Genomic DNA, 18,524 nt, shown 5'->3' with positions numbered 1-18,524 from the left:
AAATATCCTGTGATCAAAGTGATCCAGTGAAAGCAATGTGATTTCTAAAGTACCTCAAAAACCGTTTTTTTGACCTACTTAAAAAGGAAGTTTTATTTGCTAAGAATGCAGAACCCAAGAACACAGGGTTCTTCAATCCAGGGGTTTGAGTAAATTTTTACGTGGCAGTTACAATTTCATACTCATAACCAGGGGTCTATGTGAGAAGTTACAACTCACAAAGTAAATAAATGGAAAGAGTGATGTCCTTTCTAAGCAGCCATTTGCAGAGAATAAGTGCTTCATTATATTGTCCTAGATGAGGAGCAAAGGCCATTCCCTGACTTTAAGCATCACCCAATGGTTTCGGGGGCGCTCAGAGGCCTTCAGCCAACACTGGGAGAGCTACTGGTAGTAATCTATCACCCAAACTGCAGCACAGGGAAGAAGGCCATGCTTCTTTGGCCTCTTTCTTCCTCTGGCTTAAATCAAAAACTAATCTTTCCTCATAACTGTGGAAGTTGCTCTGAAAAAATTATATATTATCTCAACACCCCCACCCCAAAGGATAAATAGTGAAGTAGTTAAACATTAAGGCTTATTTCTATTTCCTGAGGATGTGGACAAGGTAAAGAGTCCTCATACATCAGATAAGACGTCTGCCTGTGGTTTCAATTCCCACAATTTAGGGCAAGTGGAGCATTGTTGTTATCAGTTTAAGGCATACATTTGCCAACCTTATTCTTTGACTCCAAAACATACTACTTCCTTTTCAACTACATTTCTTCCTCAGTTTACTTCTATCACCTCCCATAGTTCTTCTCTAACTTAAAAAAATATTTTTATTGATTTTTTTAAAGAGGGAGGAAGGAGGAGAGAGAAAGAAGCATTAATTTAAGAGTGGATCGACCGACTGCCTACCCACCTGAGCATGTGTCCCTGACCGGGAATCAAACCAGCAACCTTTTGGTGCATGCGATGATGCCTAACCAACTGAGCCAGCCCAGCCAGGGCTTCTTCTTCTTCTTCTTCTTTTTTTTTTTTTTTTTGAAACTCTTGCAAGATCAAGCAACCAGAGTTAAATGGGACAATGACCTTATTTTAGATCCCCTGCTTTTCAGTTATCCATTCTAGAGTCCAGGTGGTCTGGCTCTTACTAGGTAAGGTCTGGAGGTGAAGAAGGAAGAACTCAGATTTGATTCTCATAAGTATAGAGGAAGAGAACATAGCACATACCCAAAGCCCTCTACCTTCACTGAAAATGGACCTAGATGTCATCTATATATATAAAAGCCAAGTGATTGGAACGACTAGAATGACCAGTCGCTATGACTCCCACAGCCCCTCCCCCTTACCGGCCCTGATCGGCCCTGATCAAGGCAGGCTGGCCGGACCCCACCCATGCATGAATTCATGCACCAGGCCTCTAGTAGGGAATAAATATCTGGGTTAAAACAGTGCTGAACTTATTGATCCATGTCTCATAATAGTACAATGAAGAATTAAGTATATAATTATGCAAATCAGCCCATATTACTCTAATAATTTAAACATCTTCAGAATGCTTGCACACAAATTGAATTTAGCAAATACATTAAAAATTATATATTTTTTCTTAATAGTTAAAGTAATAAACATAATGATTCACAATTGGGGCAGTGGGATTAGAAGCAGAGAATTGTATCAGAATCTTCCATTTTTTGTCCAAAGGATGTTTTTAAGGGCTTAGGCACATTGGTTGTACTTTAAAGTGTATAAAATGCTTTAAAATAAATTATTAAAATTAAGGGCTTACCACAGTCAGTATAATTTGCCTCATTTTACAAATACGGAATTGAGGCTTGGATTCGTTAAGCAACTTGCCCAAGGTCACACAGCTGGTAAGGAGTATAGCAAGAACACAAAGCTAGTTTTGCAAATGTTTTTCTCCCTAAATCTTAGCTTCAAAATTATACAGTAGGATCTGCTTCAAAGTTGATGATATTAATTTGGAAAAATAAAAACAAACATAAGAGAAAAACAGATGAAAAAACATTTAACGCCTGTGTTTGTTGCCTCTCATGTATGCTGTATCTGACCAGGTAACTGTTGAAAATTGTTTTTTTGGAGTCGTTGGTAACATGGTAACATTTATAGAGTTCACATTAAAAATTCATACTTCAGTCTTCTTCTAAAGAGTCAAAAACTCTGGGAATATTGAGCCCTCACAAAAGCTGGAGCTGGGCAGTGGCTGTCCCCAGTGGACCATATATCTGCTTTCCTCTCTGCACAGATCCCACCAGCTTTTGTAACTCATATTTTTCACCAACCTGGCCCCTAGAGACATTTAAGTTTGCAATTCCTGTATTAAACTAATATAAGAAGTGAACTATATCAATTTGCCTCTATTTTTAGACAAGTTGGTGATTACCAGTAATAGTTAGACGAACTTTTACTTGGACTGTAAATGCACCCCACACACTTACATCCAGAAGAAATGTCTTTTCCACATATCAGTGTCTCTTGAGAATATCCGGGACATTCAGCCGTGCAATGCATGGAGGCATGCGGTTCCAGAAAGTTGTCATACCGAAGTTTAGCTGTCGTTTTATTAATCCTTGTGTTTTTCAATCCTTCTTTGATGTTATTTTTATAAAAATAAAATTTCCTTGGTTGACAGTTCTTAATTGCTGCTTGGCAATATATGGAGATATTCATACCCATCTTAAAAATTGTGGCTGGTTCTACCCAGATGTGGCCAGAGCAGTTTATATTTGTAATTCCTGGAAATAAGTAGATTAAAATAATAAATTCCATATAAAACATTAAAGCAGGAGATTAAAAAATAGGCTATTACTTTTAACATGTATTCTTTGCTATTAATTAAATGAATTTCTTTGGGAAAAAGTTGGGGCACTAAATGTATCTTTTAATTGATTAGCTTATTGTCATGTATTTTTTACTATGCTTCTGTTAAGACTCAAGAGCATGACAAAAGACTAGTATCAGCCTTTAAGCTTCTCTGTCTAAAGAGGAAATATAATTAGCTCTCTTATTTTAAAGCAGAGAACCAAGGCATTATGAGGCTACACCTTTTTTGAAAGGTAAGATTAGATATAACACTTGGCACTACAGAATCCAAATCCCAACTAATCTATCAGTCTTTATTATTTTTTAGATAAAGGCTACTTTTACCAGAAAATTCAGAGTTTAATGAATAAAACCATGCTGTTACTTATGGCAGAAATCTATTGCTTGGTAACCACTTAAAATTCATTCTTAATTTAATAATATGGGAAATGTTCAGAATTTTTTTAAGTTAAAAAGAACATTGCAAAACAACATATGTAATTGTAATATACATTCATGTTAGAAAGAAACAGATGGATTAATTAAAGAGAAATACACTGGTATTAACAATGAATTATTAAGTCAATAATTTTTCAATACATAGGAGTCAACATGGATTGCATAAGAATAGGTCAGAAAAATACGTTAACTTCTCTTTTTAATAGGGTTCTTGGATTTGTCAAGAGGAATGTTAAACATGGTATATATATTATATTTAATTCAGGAAAGCTATTTAAAAAGGGTAACATAAAATTCTAGTAGAAAACGTGGAAAAGGTAGCCTTGATTATATTAAAAATTTTCATAGCAGATTGAAAAATAATCTATATATATAAAAGGCTAAGTGTCCAGCCATCTAACTGGTAGCTATGATGTGCATTGACCACCAGGGGCAGACGCTCAACGCAGGAGTTACCATGAAGCTCACTGGCCATTTAAAAATAAACGGCATCCCAGACCTGGCACCAACAAACCAATACTCGGCTTCCCCCAAGTGGGACACAGGCCCTGCCACCACCCCATAGTGACACCCCATCAAATCGCAGCCAACACTGCCAAGACCCCATGGCACAAAATGCAGCCCACAGCCCAGCCCAGCCTGGAAACAGTCTCTGTGGGTGTTGGGTAATGACATCAGATAGCAACGCCTGGCTTCCTCTCCCTAGCGATTAGCCTCCTTGGAGTTTCTTCAGCCCAGGAACCCCACTTGCTTTATTGCCAGGTGCAAACATTTTACAATTTAACCAAATGTTTGTGAAGCATTTTTATGTGCCTCATCTCATTTGATCCTCACAGAAGTCCTGGAGTAGGTAGGTAGGAGACTTGGTGGAATCCTATTTTCTTTTCATTAGCCGGAAAACAGAGATTTAGAAAGTTTAGAAACTTGACCCGACTGAAAAGAAGTAAGAAATGGTGGAACTTGAAAATGACTTCATGTTTTCTCACTGCACAGAATATAGCCAAACACTGCTGCAGTTAAATATTTTACCCTTTGTTCTCCCTGTGTGATCTACAATAATAATCTGCTTCATGTTGATATTTACTGCTGTATTGCTGATAATTACCTGAAAGAGAAGTTAGGGTGCTTCACTGGGCTGGAAAAAGTTCAGCTAGTTCAGAAAGCAGGTCTAATTAAGCAAGTTTATCTCTCTATATAAAAGGTTAAGTTGACTTGCACATGCGCAATATATATAGAGCTCTCGCTGGCATCAATCACATGCGTGTGTTTTGATCTATCATTGTCGATCATGAATTTTGTTGACACTTCTATTATAGAGAAAGGGTGAATAGTGATATTAAAATACTTTTTCTAATTAATTTCCTTTCAATGTGCACAAATCTGTGCACCAGGACACTAGTATATAAAATAATACCTGATGGACAGCTGAAAGGTCTCTTATTTCTCTATGCTCTGTATTAATCACTTGAATGATAAACAGAAGTCCTAGTTATCATTTGCATTTTTCAAGAAGCCAGAAAAAGTAACTGGTGCCTTATTTCCCCCAAATCTTGGATAGTGTTGGGCTGACTCTGTAAGTGTCCAAAATCCTGCTGGAGGGATTCTAGTTCTGATGAGGAGGCTACCTCTATATCTCTAATATAATTGTGTCCCAGCCTGTAGAACACAGTTTTGCACTTGCCACTACTCTGAGTAACTTGCACCATCTGGAAAGTTTTCTTCAAGGCCTAGAACCCTGCCTTGGTGTTGCTTGTCACCCAGTAAATGAGTCCTTGCCATGCACCCCCAGGATACCATTGCGTCCAATAGAAACTCCTAAACACAGTTGGCTGTCCTGTCTGAACTTCTGAGGATCCCCTTCCTGGATTCCTCAAAACTGCTTATGTCTGTCCTAGTGCCAGACGTATGTGTAAACTGTAGGAAGGGAATAAATAATAGCACTCAATACTGCTGCTCAGAGTTGTTGTGAGGGTAAAAGGCTTAGCACAGTGTGCCTGACACAGAATAACCCTCAACAAATGGTCTGTGGAATTGAATTCAATTCAGAATGTTTGATGGATTTTCACAGAACAATTATAATAGTTCAGAGATAGAACATGCCAACTCGAATAAGCTCCTTATCAGAAATGTTTATATACGAGTTAAAGGTGGTTCCATTAGGGATACCTACTTGAGAAAGGAATCCTGCCTTAGGAAGGAGGGAGCCTTTTTTATTTCATTCCACATAATTCTTATGCTCATATAATTTTTCTCAACATAATAACTTGATTCTTCAGAGATCCTAGCATACATGACACCTTGGAAATATTAGACATTAAACATTTTATTTGAATAAAAGGTAACAATAGGTATTCAAAATACTATACCTCCATGACACCAGTTGAAGAATGCGTAAAGAGCTATTACCACATCCCACTGAAATGTGACCTGATTCATGTCTGAAAGCAGGGAAAAGCTCTTTGTTCCTCTCTAGGAGAAAAATACAAAAAAGTTTAAATTTTAGTATTTTAATAAAATAATAAAAGGCATCACATTTTTTCCTAGCAGTTATTATTATCTTTGATAAGAACCTCTGATAAGGAAGAAAGGAGAGATGGAAGAAAGGAGGGATGGAAGAAAGAAAGGCGGCAAATGGTAAAAAGTCACTAGTGTGTGAAGAGGTATAATATGGAGTAAAGCAAAAGAATGCCATTTAACACCCTTCAAAAATCACTATGAATTAGCTCAGTAGGACCTTCTGATCCTGGATATAATATAGTTCCTCTTATCTAGTCTCTCTCATTATAAATCTCCTTCTGCTCTAAATCCTGATGATGAACTTTCCTTCTGACCAGGTTATGCATCTAACAAGCTCCAGGAATATCAGTATTTGATGAGTAAAACTTAGGAAAAACCAAAAATCTCATAATCTCCAGAGAAAAGGCATTTAAAATGAAGGAAGATGAAGTGGATGAAGTTAGACAAATGCGTATGTGTTGTCACCAGTTAAATTTACAGAAAGCTCACTCATCTCTGGAGAGCTCAAAAGAAACATAATATAGAAATTGCCATGAGATTACCACTGGAGTTGCATTACTCAATCAGTTTCTTACATTATTAATAATTCAGTTATTCAATAATCAACATTATTCACTTATTTTATCTGTTTAATTAAACCTTGAGCCTTTAATATACAACAACAAAACAAAATGCATAACTCATCGAATAGCATGAAATATCTAATAACATTTTTAAAAACTGGGGTTCTCATGACTCATGAACTAGGGAACTACTATTGTTAACAATAGTAGGTGTCATCTTTATAAATAATAGTGAAAACAAGCCCTAAAATATTTCAGAAGTTAACTACTCACCTACTAGACTATGCACAATAAATACTAAGGTGATTGATGTCAGACAATATTATAGATTCAACTATCATCCGTAACCACTGTACAAAATACCATAAGAACTTACAAGAGAAAATAGTTTTGCCCATGTATTTCCAACAGGAAATACAGCTGTTTTTAGTATTTGGATGTTCGTTTTCTCTTTACCTTTCAGTCTGTTTGAAGCACATGGTTCCACTTCAGAGCCAGGCCGGCATCACCTCTTCTTTCCCCACCGCCTGCCTGTCAATGATCACTTCAGATTCTCAGCTATGAAGCAAGTGGAAATGTCAGCAAAGCCCTGACCTACATTTCAGATTCTTGAAGAGGAACTCAAACTGTCCAATTCAAAATGACTGGCTCTCATGTCACTATTTGGGAAAACCCAGATTATTGAAAGTGAACTGCTCTGTCAGTACTTTTTGTTTTCTCAGCTTAATTTAGAATTACCTATCTCATCTGAACAGTAGAACACATATACGTGCTCTGTCAAAATCTTTGACACCAAACACATGATGCTTAGTTTTAATTTGCAACAACATTGATATTAATTATAAATTTGTTTCTTAAGAAAAATTTTAAATGCTACTGTTGACCATTAATTTATTTTTTTAATATTTATTGTTGAAAGTATTACATATGACATCCTTTTCCCCCATTGACTCCTTCTAGCCTGCCCCCAACCCCACCTCAGGCCTTCACCACCCTATTGTCTGTGTCCATAGGTTATATATATATATATATATATATGCATGCAAGTTCTTTTGTTGATCACTACCCACCCACCCACCCTCCCCTGCCTTCCCTCTGAGATTTCTCAGTCTGTTCTATGCTTCTATGTCTCTGGATCTATTTCGTTGATCAGTTTATTTTGTTCATTAGATTCCACATATGAGTGAGGTCATGTGATACTTGTCTTTCTCTGACTGGCTTATTTCACTTAGCATAATACTCTCCAGGCCCCTCCATGCTGTTTCAAAGGGTAAGAGATCCCTCTTTTTCACTGCTGCATAGTATTTCAGACCATTAATTTATTTAACAAGCATTTTTAGTAGTACTTTGTGCCAGGTATTGTTCTGGGCATTAAAGGTATAATGGTCATTGATTATAAAACAGCTCCTTTGTTGTATTGTGTACAGTGATTAAATTACAAATCAGTTGTTTTAAACTATGGTTCACAGTTTAGCAGGATTCTACAAGCTAATAATAAATTTACAAATATTTGGTTGGCTTATAGTAGGCATCACTGGGGGCCTTTCCTGGCATGCCTTTTATTCCTGCCTCCTCTATTTGTTCTACACGCACAGCCTTACACTTTATATACTTCTTTCTATTTGTAAATGATTAATTTTACTTGTTTCCTCTACTGCAAACGTCTTGAAGTCAGAAACTCCACACTATCTTTTTAATTTTTATATCTTTAGTAACTCACACATTAGAATACTCCAGACTAGAGGAATACTGAACTGATTCCTATGCTTAGATTCATTCTAGATAATGCAGTCTGAATTTTTGTGGGTAGAAGCTGGGCATTGACATTTTTTAAAGCCCTCCTCTCCCAGGTGATAGAATAAGCAGAGTTGAGAACCACTAGAATATACAAAAAATAAGATTACTATTTTTGAAGACCACACAGAAGAAATAACTATCAACTGGATTTAAATGATTTGTAACAATTTTCCAACCTGTGAAGGTGAGTGTGTAGGAAAACATTTCACAAGAACAAAATTTGCAAGTAATATAAATGTTATGGGACTGGCAAGCATTTCTCCAGGTTCAGAGGAGTAAGATTTGAGCTGGAAAATTAGGTCAATGGCAGATTGTACTAGGCCTTGTATTCCTGCTAAGTAGTTTAACCTTTATCTTGATGTCAGTCAAGAGATAGCAAAGGTTGTTAAATATGAGTAACATAATTAGATTAGATTTTAGAAAGGTAATTCTAATTATGCTGGAGAGAATGAACTGAAAATAAAGAGCCTAGTTGATGCTCAGTGACTGAACATCAACCTCTGAATCAGGAAGTCATGGTTCAATTCCTGGTTACAGCACATGCCCAAGTTGCGGGCTTGATCCCTAGTATGGGAGCGTGCAGAAGGCAGCTGGTTAGTTATTTTCTCTCATCACTGATTTTTCTATCTCTCTCTCCCTCTCCCTTCCTCTCTGAAATCAATAAATACATACACATTTTTTTAAAAGAGCCCAGTTAGGAGGCTAATGAAAATCAAAAGCTGATGAGGATCCAAAGCAAAGCAAAGCAAGCAAGAACTGAGAGGAGAACATAGAACTGAGAGCTCTGTAGAGGCAGGTTGGACAGGCTGTTGTGATTAATGAAGAAATGGTGACTTCTGGCATTGTGCAGTCAACAATGTGTGTGGGGAGTTAAGGATTCAGGTCACCAAGAATGACTCTGGTGACTAGTTTTGCTGACCCAGTAGATAATGACATTAACTGAGCACACAAAAGGAGGAGAGGTTGTGGGGAAATTATGAATTTAGTTCTGAGCATGTTGATTTGGGATGCTTAGCACATATTCAGAGAGAACTATCTGATAGGCTGCTGTAGACATTGGTAAACTTGGGAGAAAAGTTTGAGTTGGAGATCTAAATTTGGATGATTTCAGCATATCAAGAGTATTAAAACTAAAATTAGAATAAGAAGACTCAGCCCTGGCCAGGTAGCTCAGTTGGTTAGAGTGTAGTCCTGATATGCCAGGGTGCGGGTTTGACGCTCCCCTCAGGGCACATACAAGAATCAACCATTAGCCCGGCATGGCTCAGTGGTTGAGTATTGACCTATGAACCAGGAAGTCACGGTTCAATTCCCTGTCAGGGCACATACCCAGGTTGTGGGCTCAATCCTCAGTAGGGGGCATGCAGGAGGCAGCCAATCAATGAGTCTCTCATCATTGATGTTTCTAACTCTCTCTCCCTCTCCCTTCCTCTCTGAAATCAATAAAAATATTTTTTTAAAAGAATCAACCATTAAATGCATAAATATAAACACTTGTAACAAAAAATGGACATTTCTCTTTCTCATCAATAAATAATTTTTTCATTTCAATATATAAAAATAAGAGGATTCAAAGAGAACAATAAGGGAAGGAGTGGTGTCCAGAACCAGAAAATGTCAACCCAAAAAAGAAAGAAGAAATATAAGTAGTGTGGGGGCTGATGGTGGTTCCTAACCATCTTCGCAATAAAAATTTTTATTATTTTTTAAAAATATGTTTTTATTGATTTTTTTTAGAGAGAGAGGAAGGGAGAGGGATAGAGAGATAGAAACATCAATGATGAAAGAGAAACATCATCCAACAGTTGCCTCCTGCATGCCCCCTACTGGGGATTGAGCCCACAACCTGGGCATGTGCCCTGATCAGGAATCAAACCAGTGACCTCTTGGTTCATGGGTCAATGTTCAACCACTGAGCACACCAGCAGGGCATCCTATATAATAAAAGGCTAATATGCAAATCGACCGAGCAGTGGAACAACTGGTCGCTATGATGAGCACTGACCACCAGGGGGTAGACGCTCAATGCGGGAGCTGCCCCCTGATGGTCAGTGCGCTCCCACAGGGGGAACGCCCCTCAGCCAGAAGCCAGGCTCACAGCTGGTGAGCGCAGTGATGGTGGCGCTAAAGATGTCCAACTGCCGGCTTAGGCCTGCTCCCCGAGGGCTCCCAGACTACGAGAGGGTGCAGGCCAGGCTGAGGGACCCCCCCCCCCCCAAGTGCACAAATTTCGTGCACCAGGCCTCTAATACTGTATATATTTCTTTAGCCCATTTTTATTGGTTTGTTGTTTTTCTTATTATTGCATTTTGAAAGTTATTTACATGTTTTGAAAAACCAGTTCTTTATCAAATATGTGTTCTGCAATTATTTTCTCCTAGTCTATGGCTAATCTTTTTATTTTCTTAATGATGTCTTTGAGAGCAGAAGTTTTTGTTGTTGTTGTTTTTTAATCCTCACCCTAGGATATTTTTCCATTGATTTTTAGGAAGAGTGGAAGAGAGAGGGAAAGACAGAGAGAAACATCGATGTGAGAAAAACACATCAATTGGTTGCCTCCTGCATGAGCCCTGAACAGGGCCTAGGCTGGGGAGGAGCCTGTAACCAAGGTACATGCCCTTGACCAGAATCGAACCTGGGACCCTTCAGTCCGCAGGCTGATGCTCTATCCACTGAGCCAAACTGGCCAGGGCAGAAGTTTTTAATTTTAAGTTCAACTCATTTACTATTTTAATGATTCATATTATTTTTTGTCTTGTAAGCCTCTGCTCACATTTTCATCAATAGATCAACACATAATCTGGTTTTATGTGTGTTTCTGATTAAAGACACCTTATTTAATCTATATTGTTGATTAATTAACATGAAACTTTGGGCCAGTAATACTTTCATTCATGCCTGAACGAAGCCTATCTAACACATATATTTTCTTTGTAATGTACATTGTAGCCTTGTACTTAGAACTTTAGGACAATACTTGGGGGCCATTTTAAACAGCAAAATCACCAACAAAAACCATAAAATGTAGCACCAAATAGACTGAAAAGACTCTTATGTACAATATAAGAGCTGAAACTACTCTTTTGCATTCTCCAGTGTACTGTAGACTGTATGTGCAATGAAAGGGAAGAGTTATTTTGATGATTGACTGTGCCACCCTGCCTTTCTGTTGTTATAGGCCTAATACAGGGCTGCACCTTCCTTTAGTGCCTCCTCTGTGTCAACATTCACTGTGCCAGGGGCTCTGACTACAGAAGAGGATGTTAATGGCTTTCCAGGATCCTGAAATGGGAAAGAAGATGGTACTTTAAAAGTACAATAGGACACAATAAAATGCTAATGGAAAGATATGAAAACAGTTACTAGTATATACAGAGAGGAATATACAACAGCCTCAGCTCACACTCTCAAGCTTCAGCCCTGTATGCCAACTCCTACAGAGCAAAGCTTACCTGATCTGGGTCAATGACTTAGGCTCAGTTTCCTGCCTCTGTCTCCTGTTTGATCTCACACTTGTGACTCTGCACTTGATTTTATGATACCAGCATCCCTCTTTCAACTGCCTCTCCTGCTACCCAGTCATCCTCCAATGGGTGTGTGCTGCCACACCGTATCCACTTTACTTCGCCAACAGCTCACTGTCTGGCCCTGCCCTACGTTGCCACGCTCACAACTCTTATTATCCATTTAAGAAAACTTGTTATCAAAAGTGTTGGACTTGTTTTTCTAACTTCATGGCTTAAACTTGAAGTTGTAAGTTTTAATTGTCTTGAGGATAATTTCACTTGGAAGAACGCATTTTTCAAATAAGCCAGATAAATGAGGTGTCGCTTTATTTTATTAATTATCTCAACCACTGAATTAATAACCCCATTATTCATAAAGAGTTATGTAGATTCTATGAAGAGAAATAAACACCATAAATCCTTTGACTCATCCAAAGGATGGTGCCTACATGCAGCTGCTTGATGCCTCTTGGCATCAAACACCTTATGGCTCCTCCAGCTCTTTTGGAGAAACAGGTGCTTCAGGCTGAATCATCATCATTTCCTGTGAGATATGCAAACTCTTATTTCCTATGAGTTTTTTAGAAACTTAAGAACTCTAAGAAGTGTGGGCGAGTTCAAAAACTTCAATGTACAAATCTAGCTCTTAAAGATTGCACGCATACTTCAAAGGAGGTCAATTTCCAGGTTCTCAAATTCGACATGTACCCTTTCTCAAATTTGCTTTCTCTGAGAATGAGCCTGGGTTCACAGTCATCTTTCTTTCACTTCATAAAAAAAATGGTATTCCTCCATCCCAAATCTCAGTATTGTGCATTACCCTGGATACAAGTAGCTCCAGGGTACCAAACAAATGGAAATATTGATTTTAGGAAGGTGCCCTTGCATAAATAATCAAGAGCTTTAAACTTATAAGGCTGTATTCTTTATCTGACATAAATATTTTTTAGAAAAGTGAAGCTTATTAAAATACTTGTGTTTCAGTTCATGTTGAGATACTCAGAATTTTAGTCAATTTGGGGATATTTGGGACCACTTTGGAATAGTCTGAAACTGGGATCAGAAGCAATATGGTTATGGTTATCCTCCTAAATGTAAGTGAGATTTTTAATGGACTATCACATTTTTTCTAGACACATTGGGTAAAATTTATGTAAAAAATGTACTTGATTTCTTTACTAGATTTGCTGTAGTAATAAGATAGTTAAAGGCATATTTGTTCCTATTACAGCCTAGTCTCACTTATTTCATCTTACAAAATGTTCAATAATTTCCATTTCCTATGTAAAAGGAAGTAAATTTATTTGACTTATGTTTCATATTTTAAATATAAATTAAAAAATATGTAAGGGAATGCATAATTTTAAAAGCTTTTTTAAAGGTACGTAAGGAAAACATTTAGACCATTTCATTAGATAGAGTTCAACTATATAAGCCAAACAAAAAGACATATGTGGAAAAAATACACCAAAATATCAATAGTAGTTTCTTTGGATTATAGAATTATGATTATTTTTTCTTCCTTTTGCTTTTTTTTTTAACTTCCTACTTTTTAGGATGAATATATGTGATAATTTTAAAACATTTAAAAAATACTAAACACATTAAGTAACGAGGAAAACTTCAAAGGAAAGAATATAAAGAGGAAGTTCCTTCCTGGTCAATTCTAAGATATGAGCCATCTGGAGGGAATTACTGATATGTCTATTGCTTACACATTTTACTTATGCAATTTAATTATAAGTAGAGGGAAGGAGAAGTGTTTTATTCCATTAAACTCTTCTTCTATTATCCCCTTCAAAATAGACCTTTAGTGACTCAAAAAAAAAAAAAAAAGGCCATATCAGACATGCAATAATATAATTTCTTAAATTGATGAATAATTGACAATACTGTATATATTTAAAGTGTATAACATGATGATTTTGTATATGTATACGTATGTGAAATGTTTACCACCACCAAGATAATTAACACATCCATTATCTCACATAGTTAGATTTTAATTTTTTTATGGTAAGAACACTTCACATCTACTCTCTTAGCAAATTTCAAGTATACAATACAGTATTATTAACTACGAATTTTGTGCACGGGAGGGGGGGTGTTCCTCAGCCCGGCCTGTACCCTCTCCAATCTGGGACCCCTCGAAGAATTCCTACTGCCAATTTACAGAGATCGGGCCTAAACCGGCAGTCGGACATCCCTCTCACAATCCGGCTCCAGCTGCTCACCTGCCTGCCTGTCTACCTAATTGCCCCTAACCACTCTGTCTGCCAACCTGACCACCCCCAAATGCCCCCTGTGCCAGCCTGCTCACTCCCAACTGCCCCCGCTGCTGGCCTGCTTGCCCCCACCTTCCTTCCCCACTGTCCTGCTTGCCCCCAACTGCCTCCCTGCTGGCCTGCTCAAACTGCCCCCCCCCGATGTCCTGATCACCGCCAACTGACCCCCACTGACAGCCTGCTCGCCCCCAACTGGCCCCCCTGCTGGTCTGCTTACCCCCAACGGCCCCGCCCCCCACCAGCCTGATCACCCATAACTGCCATTCCATCCTGGCCTGATCACCCCCAGGCGACCCAAGCTCCCATCCCCTCCTTTTTTTCATTTTTTTTTTTCAGCGCCTCCTTGAGCAGAGGCCAGGGCCAGCTGGAAGCAAGTATCTGGGATTTATTTATCTTCTATAATTGAAACTTTGTAGCCTTGAGCGGAGGCCAGGGCTGGCCATTGCGGGCGGGAAGCTTGGTTTCCTCCATCCCTGGGGAAACCTAAGCCTCCTGCTTGCTCCAGCTCCTCCCACCACCATCTTGGTTGGGTTAATTTGCATACTCACTCCTTATTGGCTGGTGGGTGTGGCTTGTGGGTGTAGCAGAGGTACAGTCAATTTGCATGTTTCTCTTTTATTAGTGTAGATAGTCACCATGCTATACATTAGATACTCAGAATTTATTGATCTTATAACTAAAAGTTTGTACCTTCTTACCAACATCTCCCCATTTCCCCCACCCCCAGTCTGACTTAGCATAATGCCCTCAACATTCATTCATCTATATATATATAAAATAGAGAAATATGCTAATTAACCAGGATGCCATAACGAGTCGACAGGACAGGAGAAGGTTGCGTGCGCAGCATTGGGGCGGGGCAGCAGGGGCCTCCATGTGCCTGTGCTGGGGGAGGGCCTGATCAGCAGTGGCCGCGGCTGCTTCAAGGGCCAGAGAGGGAGGCAGGGCCGGACCAGCAGTGGCCGCAGCTGCTGCACGGCCCGGGGAGCGAGGCAGGGCCCGACCAGAGACTCGAGGGTGGGTGGCACCGCGCAATTTCGAATCGCATGCTGGGCTCCTAGTGTTGTTATAAATGGCAGAATTTCCTTCTCTTTGTGGCTGGATAATATTCTGTTGTGTGTGTATATATATTATTTTCTTCATCCATTCATCTGTTAACAGACACTTAGATTGTGTCCATGTCTTGGCTATTGAGAATAATGTGGCAATGAACATGGGCATGCAGGTATATCTTGGAGATATTGCTTTTGCTTCCTTTGAATATATTCCCAGAAGTGGGATTGCTAGATCAGATGGTAGTTCTATTTTTAATTTTTTGAGAAACCTCCATACTATGTTTCATAGTGCTTGTACCAATTTACACTCCCACTAACAGTGTACAAGAGTTTCTTTTTCTCCACATCCTCACCAACATATCTTTTTTGGGGAAATGTCTATTCAGGTTCTTTGCCCATTTTAAAATCAGATTATTTGGCTATTTTGCTGTTAAGATGTATGAATTCCTTTTATTTTTTGGATATTAACCCCTTATCAGATACACGATTTGCAAAAATGTTCTCCCATGTAGCAGGTTGCCTTTTCATTTTTTTTTTTTATTGTTTCTTCTGCTGTGCAGGAACTTTTTACTTTGATGTAGTACTACTTCATTAATTTTGCTTTTGTTCCCTGTGCTTTCAGTGCTATATACAAAAAATCATTGCCTAGGCCAGTGGTCGGCAAACTGCGGCTCGTGAGCCACATGCGGCTCACGAGCCGCGGTTTGTTGCTCTCTTAACTAATGAGTTTGCCGACCACTGGGACAGGGGCTTAATCACAAGGAACAACAACAGCCTGTAATTATTGGAATCGAGAGTCTAGGTCAGTGGTCAGCAAACTCATTGGTCAACAGAGCAGCAAACCGCGGTTTGCGAGCCGCATGTAGCTCATGAGCCGCAGTTTGCTGACCACTGGCCTAGGCCTATATGAAGGAGCTTTTTTCTCTTTGTTTTTCTCAGGAGATTTATAGTTTCAGGTCTCAATTTAAGTCCTTACTCCACTTTGAGTTAATTTTGTGAGTGGTATAAGAGGTTTAATTTCATTCTTTTGCATATGGATATCCAGTTTTCCCAGCACTATTTATTGAAGAGACTATCCATTTTCCAATATGTGTTGTTTGTGCCTTTGTCAAAGATTAGTTGACCATATATGCATGGGTTTATATCTGCTCTCTCTATTCTGTTCCATTCTCTATTTTTATGCCAATACCATACTATTTTACTTACTCTAGCTTTGTGATGTAGTTTGAAATCAGGAAATGTAATGCCTCCAGCTTTGTTCTTTTTTCTCAAGATTGTCTTGACTATTCTTTTATTTGTTTGTTTGTTTTAGGGAGGTATGGGGTTCCATACAAATTTTAGATCTTTTGTTTTCTCTGAAAAGTTCTATTGGAATTTTGCAGGGATTGCATTGAATATGTATATTGCTTTGGGTAGTATGGAAATTTTAACAATATTCTTCCAATCCAAGAACATGGAATATCTCTCCATTTATTTGTGTCCTCTTCATTTGCTTTCATCATTTTCTTACAGTTTTTACTGTACAGGTCTTTCATCATAATCCTGGTTAAATTAATCCTAAGTATTTTATTGTTCTTGATGCTATTGTAAATGAGACTGTTTTCTTAATTTCTCTTTCAGATAGTTCATTGATATTTCATATATTGATTTTTTTTATCGTGAAACATTGGTGAATTCATTAGTTCTAATAGTTTTTTTGGTGGAGTCTTTGGGGTTTTCTATATATATGATCATGTCATCTGCAAAAAGAGAGTTTTACTTTTTCTTTCTCAAATTGAATTTCTTTTCTTTTCTTTCTTTTTTTTTTTACCTAATTACTCTGATTTGGACTTCCAGTACTACGTTCCACTAGAATGGGCATCCTTGTCTTGTTTCTGATCATACAGGAAAAGCTTTTAGCTTTTTAATGTTGAGTATGATGTTAGCTGTGGGCTTGTCATAAATGGTCTTTATGATATTGAGGTTATTCCTTCTATACCTAATTTGTTGAGAGCTTTTACCACGAAAGGATGTTGAATTTTGTCAAAAGCTCTTTCTATTGAAATGATCATTGTTTTATTTTGTTACTGTGGTATATCACATTTATTTTTTTTTATCACATTTATTGATTTGCCTATTTGAACTAGCCTTGCAAATCAGGAATAAGCCCCAGTAGATCATAGTTTACAACTTTTTTAATGTGTTGTTTAATTCTGTTGAGGATTTTTTGCATCCATGTTCATCAGAGATATTGGTCTGTAATTTTCAGTTTTTTTGTAGTGTCTTTGTTTAGCTTAGGTATCAGGGCACCAAAAAGATTTGTCAGTTTTGTTTATCTTTGTCTGGCTTTGATATTAGGGCAATGTTGCCTTGTAAAATGAGTTTGAAAGTGTTATTTCCTCTTTGATTTTTGGAAGAGTTTAATAATGATTGGTATCAATTCAATTTAAATGTTTGGTAGAATTCACCAGTGAGGCCATCTGGTCCTGGACTTTGCTTTGTTGGGAGATTTTTGGTTACTGATTCAGTCTCCATACTATTAATCAGTCTGTTCAGACTTTCTATTTCTTCATGATCAGATTCAGTAGGTTGTATGCTTCTAAGAATTTACACATCTCATCTAGATTATTCAATTTGTTGGCATATAATTGTTCATTGTAGTCTCTATGAACAATTTCTAATTTGAGTTTCAGGCAGACAGAACAGTTGAGGGACAGGAAGAGTGTTGAAAAAGAAGCTCTAGGGTGCATGAGAGGTCCTGTAGGGAGGCCACTGTGGGAGGAGCAAAGTAAGGAAAGGGAGAACAATGGGAATTAAGTTAGAAGAAAATGAGTTCAGAGAAATAACTGTAGCCAGGGGTGATGGGCAAGTGTAAGATTTTAGAAGGCCTTCAGCTCTTCTGATAATTGAGTTAAGCCATTGGAGAGTTTTAAGTGGAGAAATGATAATGATTTGACTCCATGGATTTTGATCTAAGCAACTAGAAAGCTTGGATAAAGTGGCCATTAATTGAGGTCTGATAAAATTTGAAGAGGAAAATACCTGCTGAGGAATGGGGAAGGGATTTAGGAATTTGTGTTGAGACATGTTAAGTTTAGAATGACTACTACGCATCCAGATAGAGATGTTGAATAGGCAGTTGGTCATATCAGTCTATTCAGAAAAGAGATACAGGCAGGCTATAAAAATTTGAGTTTCATCTACACATTGATGAAATTTAAAGTCATAAAAATGGATGAGATTACCAAGAAAATAGATGTAAACTAGGAATAGAAAAGGAAAGAAATCCTAGGACTGAGCTCAGAACATACCTATGTAAAAAAAAAAAAAAATCAGGAAAAACAAACTAAGGCAAATTTTCTAATAACTTAAGGAAGTTACCAGGAAATGTATTTATTCATTATTGAGGGGAAAAAAACCTAACTACAAGTAACAGAACTAAAGAACTTTGATGCTAAAATAGACTTGAGCCTAAAGGATGATCAAATTCAGCCTGTTGGCCTTTTGGCAGCAAATACTTTGACATTTAAAAAACTAGCTGACTGAGTCACTCAT

The 18,524-nt window shown here is 37.9% G+C and overlaps 1 protein-coding gene across 1 annotated transcript in view; it reads right to left on the bottom strand.

The window, feature by feature from the left end:
- Nucleotides 1-5,703, bottom strand: part of IL23R (interleukin 23 receptor) — a gene marked incomplete at both ends in the record, with an annotated part of 69,415 nt that extends 63,712 nt beyond the window's left edge. The window contains 2 exons of the mRNA XM_080654421.1: nucleotides 2,445-2,741; nucleotides 5,634-5,703. Coding sequence (XP_080510547.1) covers nucleotides 2,445-2,741; nucleotides 5,634-5,703 — 367 coding nt within the window. The remainder of the gene's footprint in view (nucleotides 1-2,444; nucleotides 2,742-5,633) is intronic.
- Nucleotides 5,704-18,524: the final 12,821 nt, after the last annotated feature.

Source organism: Plecotus auritus, assembly GCF_963455305.1.
Source record: "Plecotus auritus genome assembly, chromosome: 2".
In the NCBI taxonomy this organism is placed as follows: domain Eukaryota; kingdom Metazoa; phylum Chordata; class Mammalia; order Chiroptera; family Vespertilionidae; genus Plecotus; species Plecotus auritus.
The sequence above is the reverse complement of the archived record's forward strand: the minus strand, read 5'-3'. Positions and strand labels throughout refer to the sequence as shown.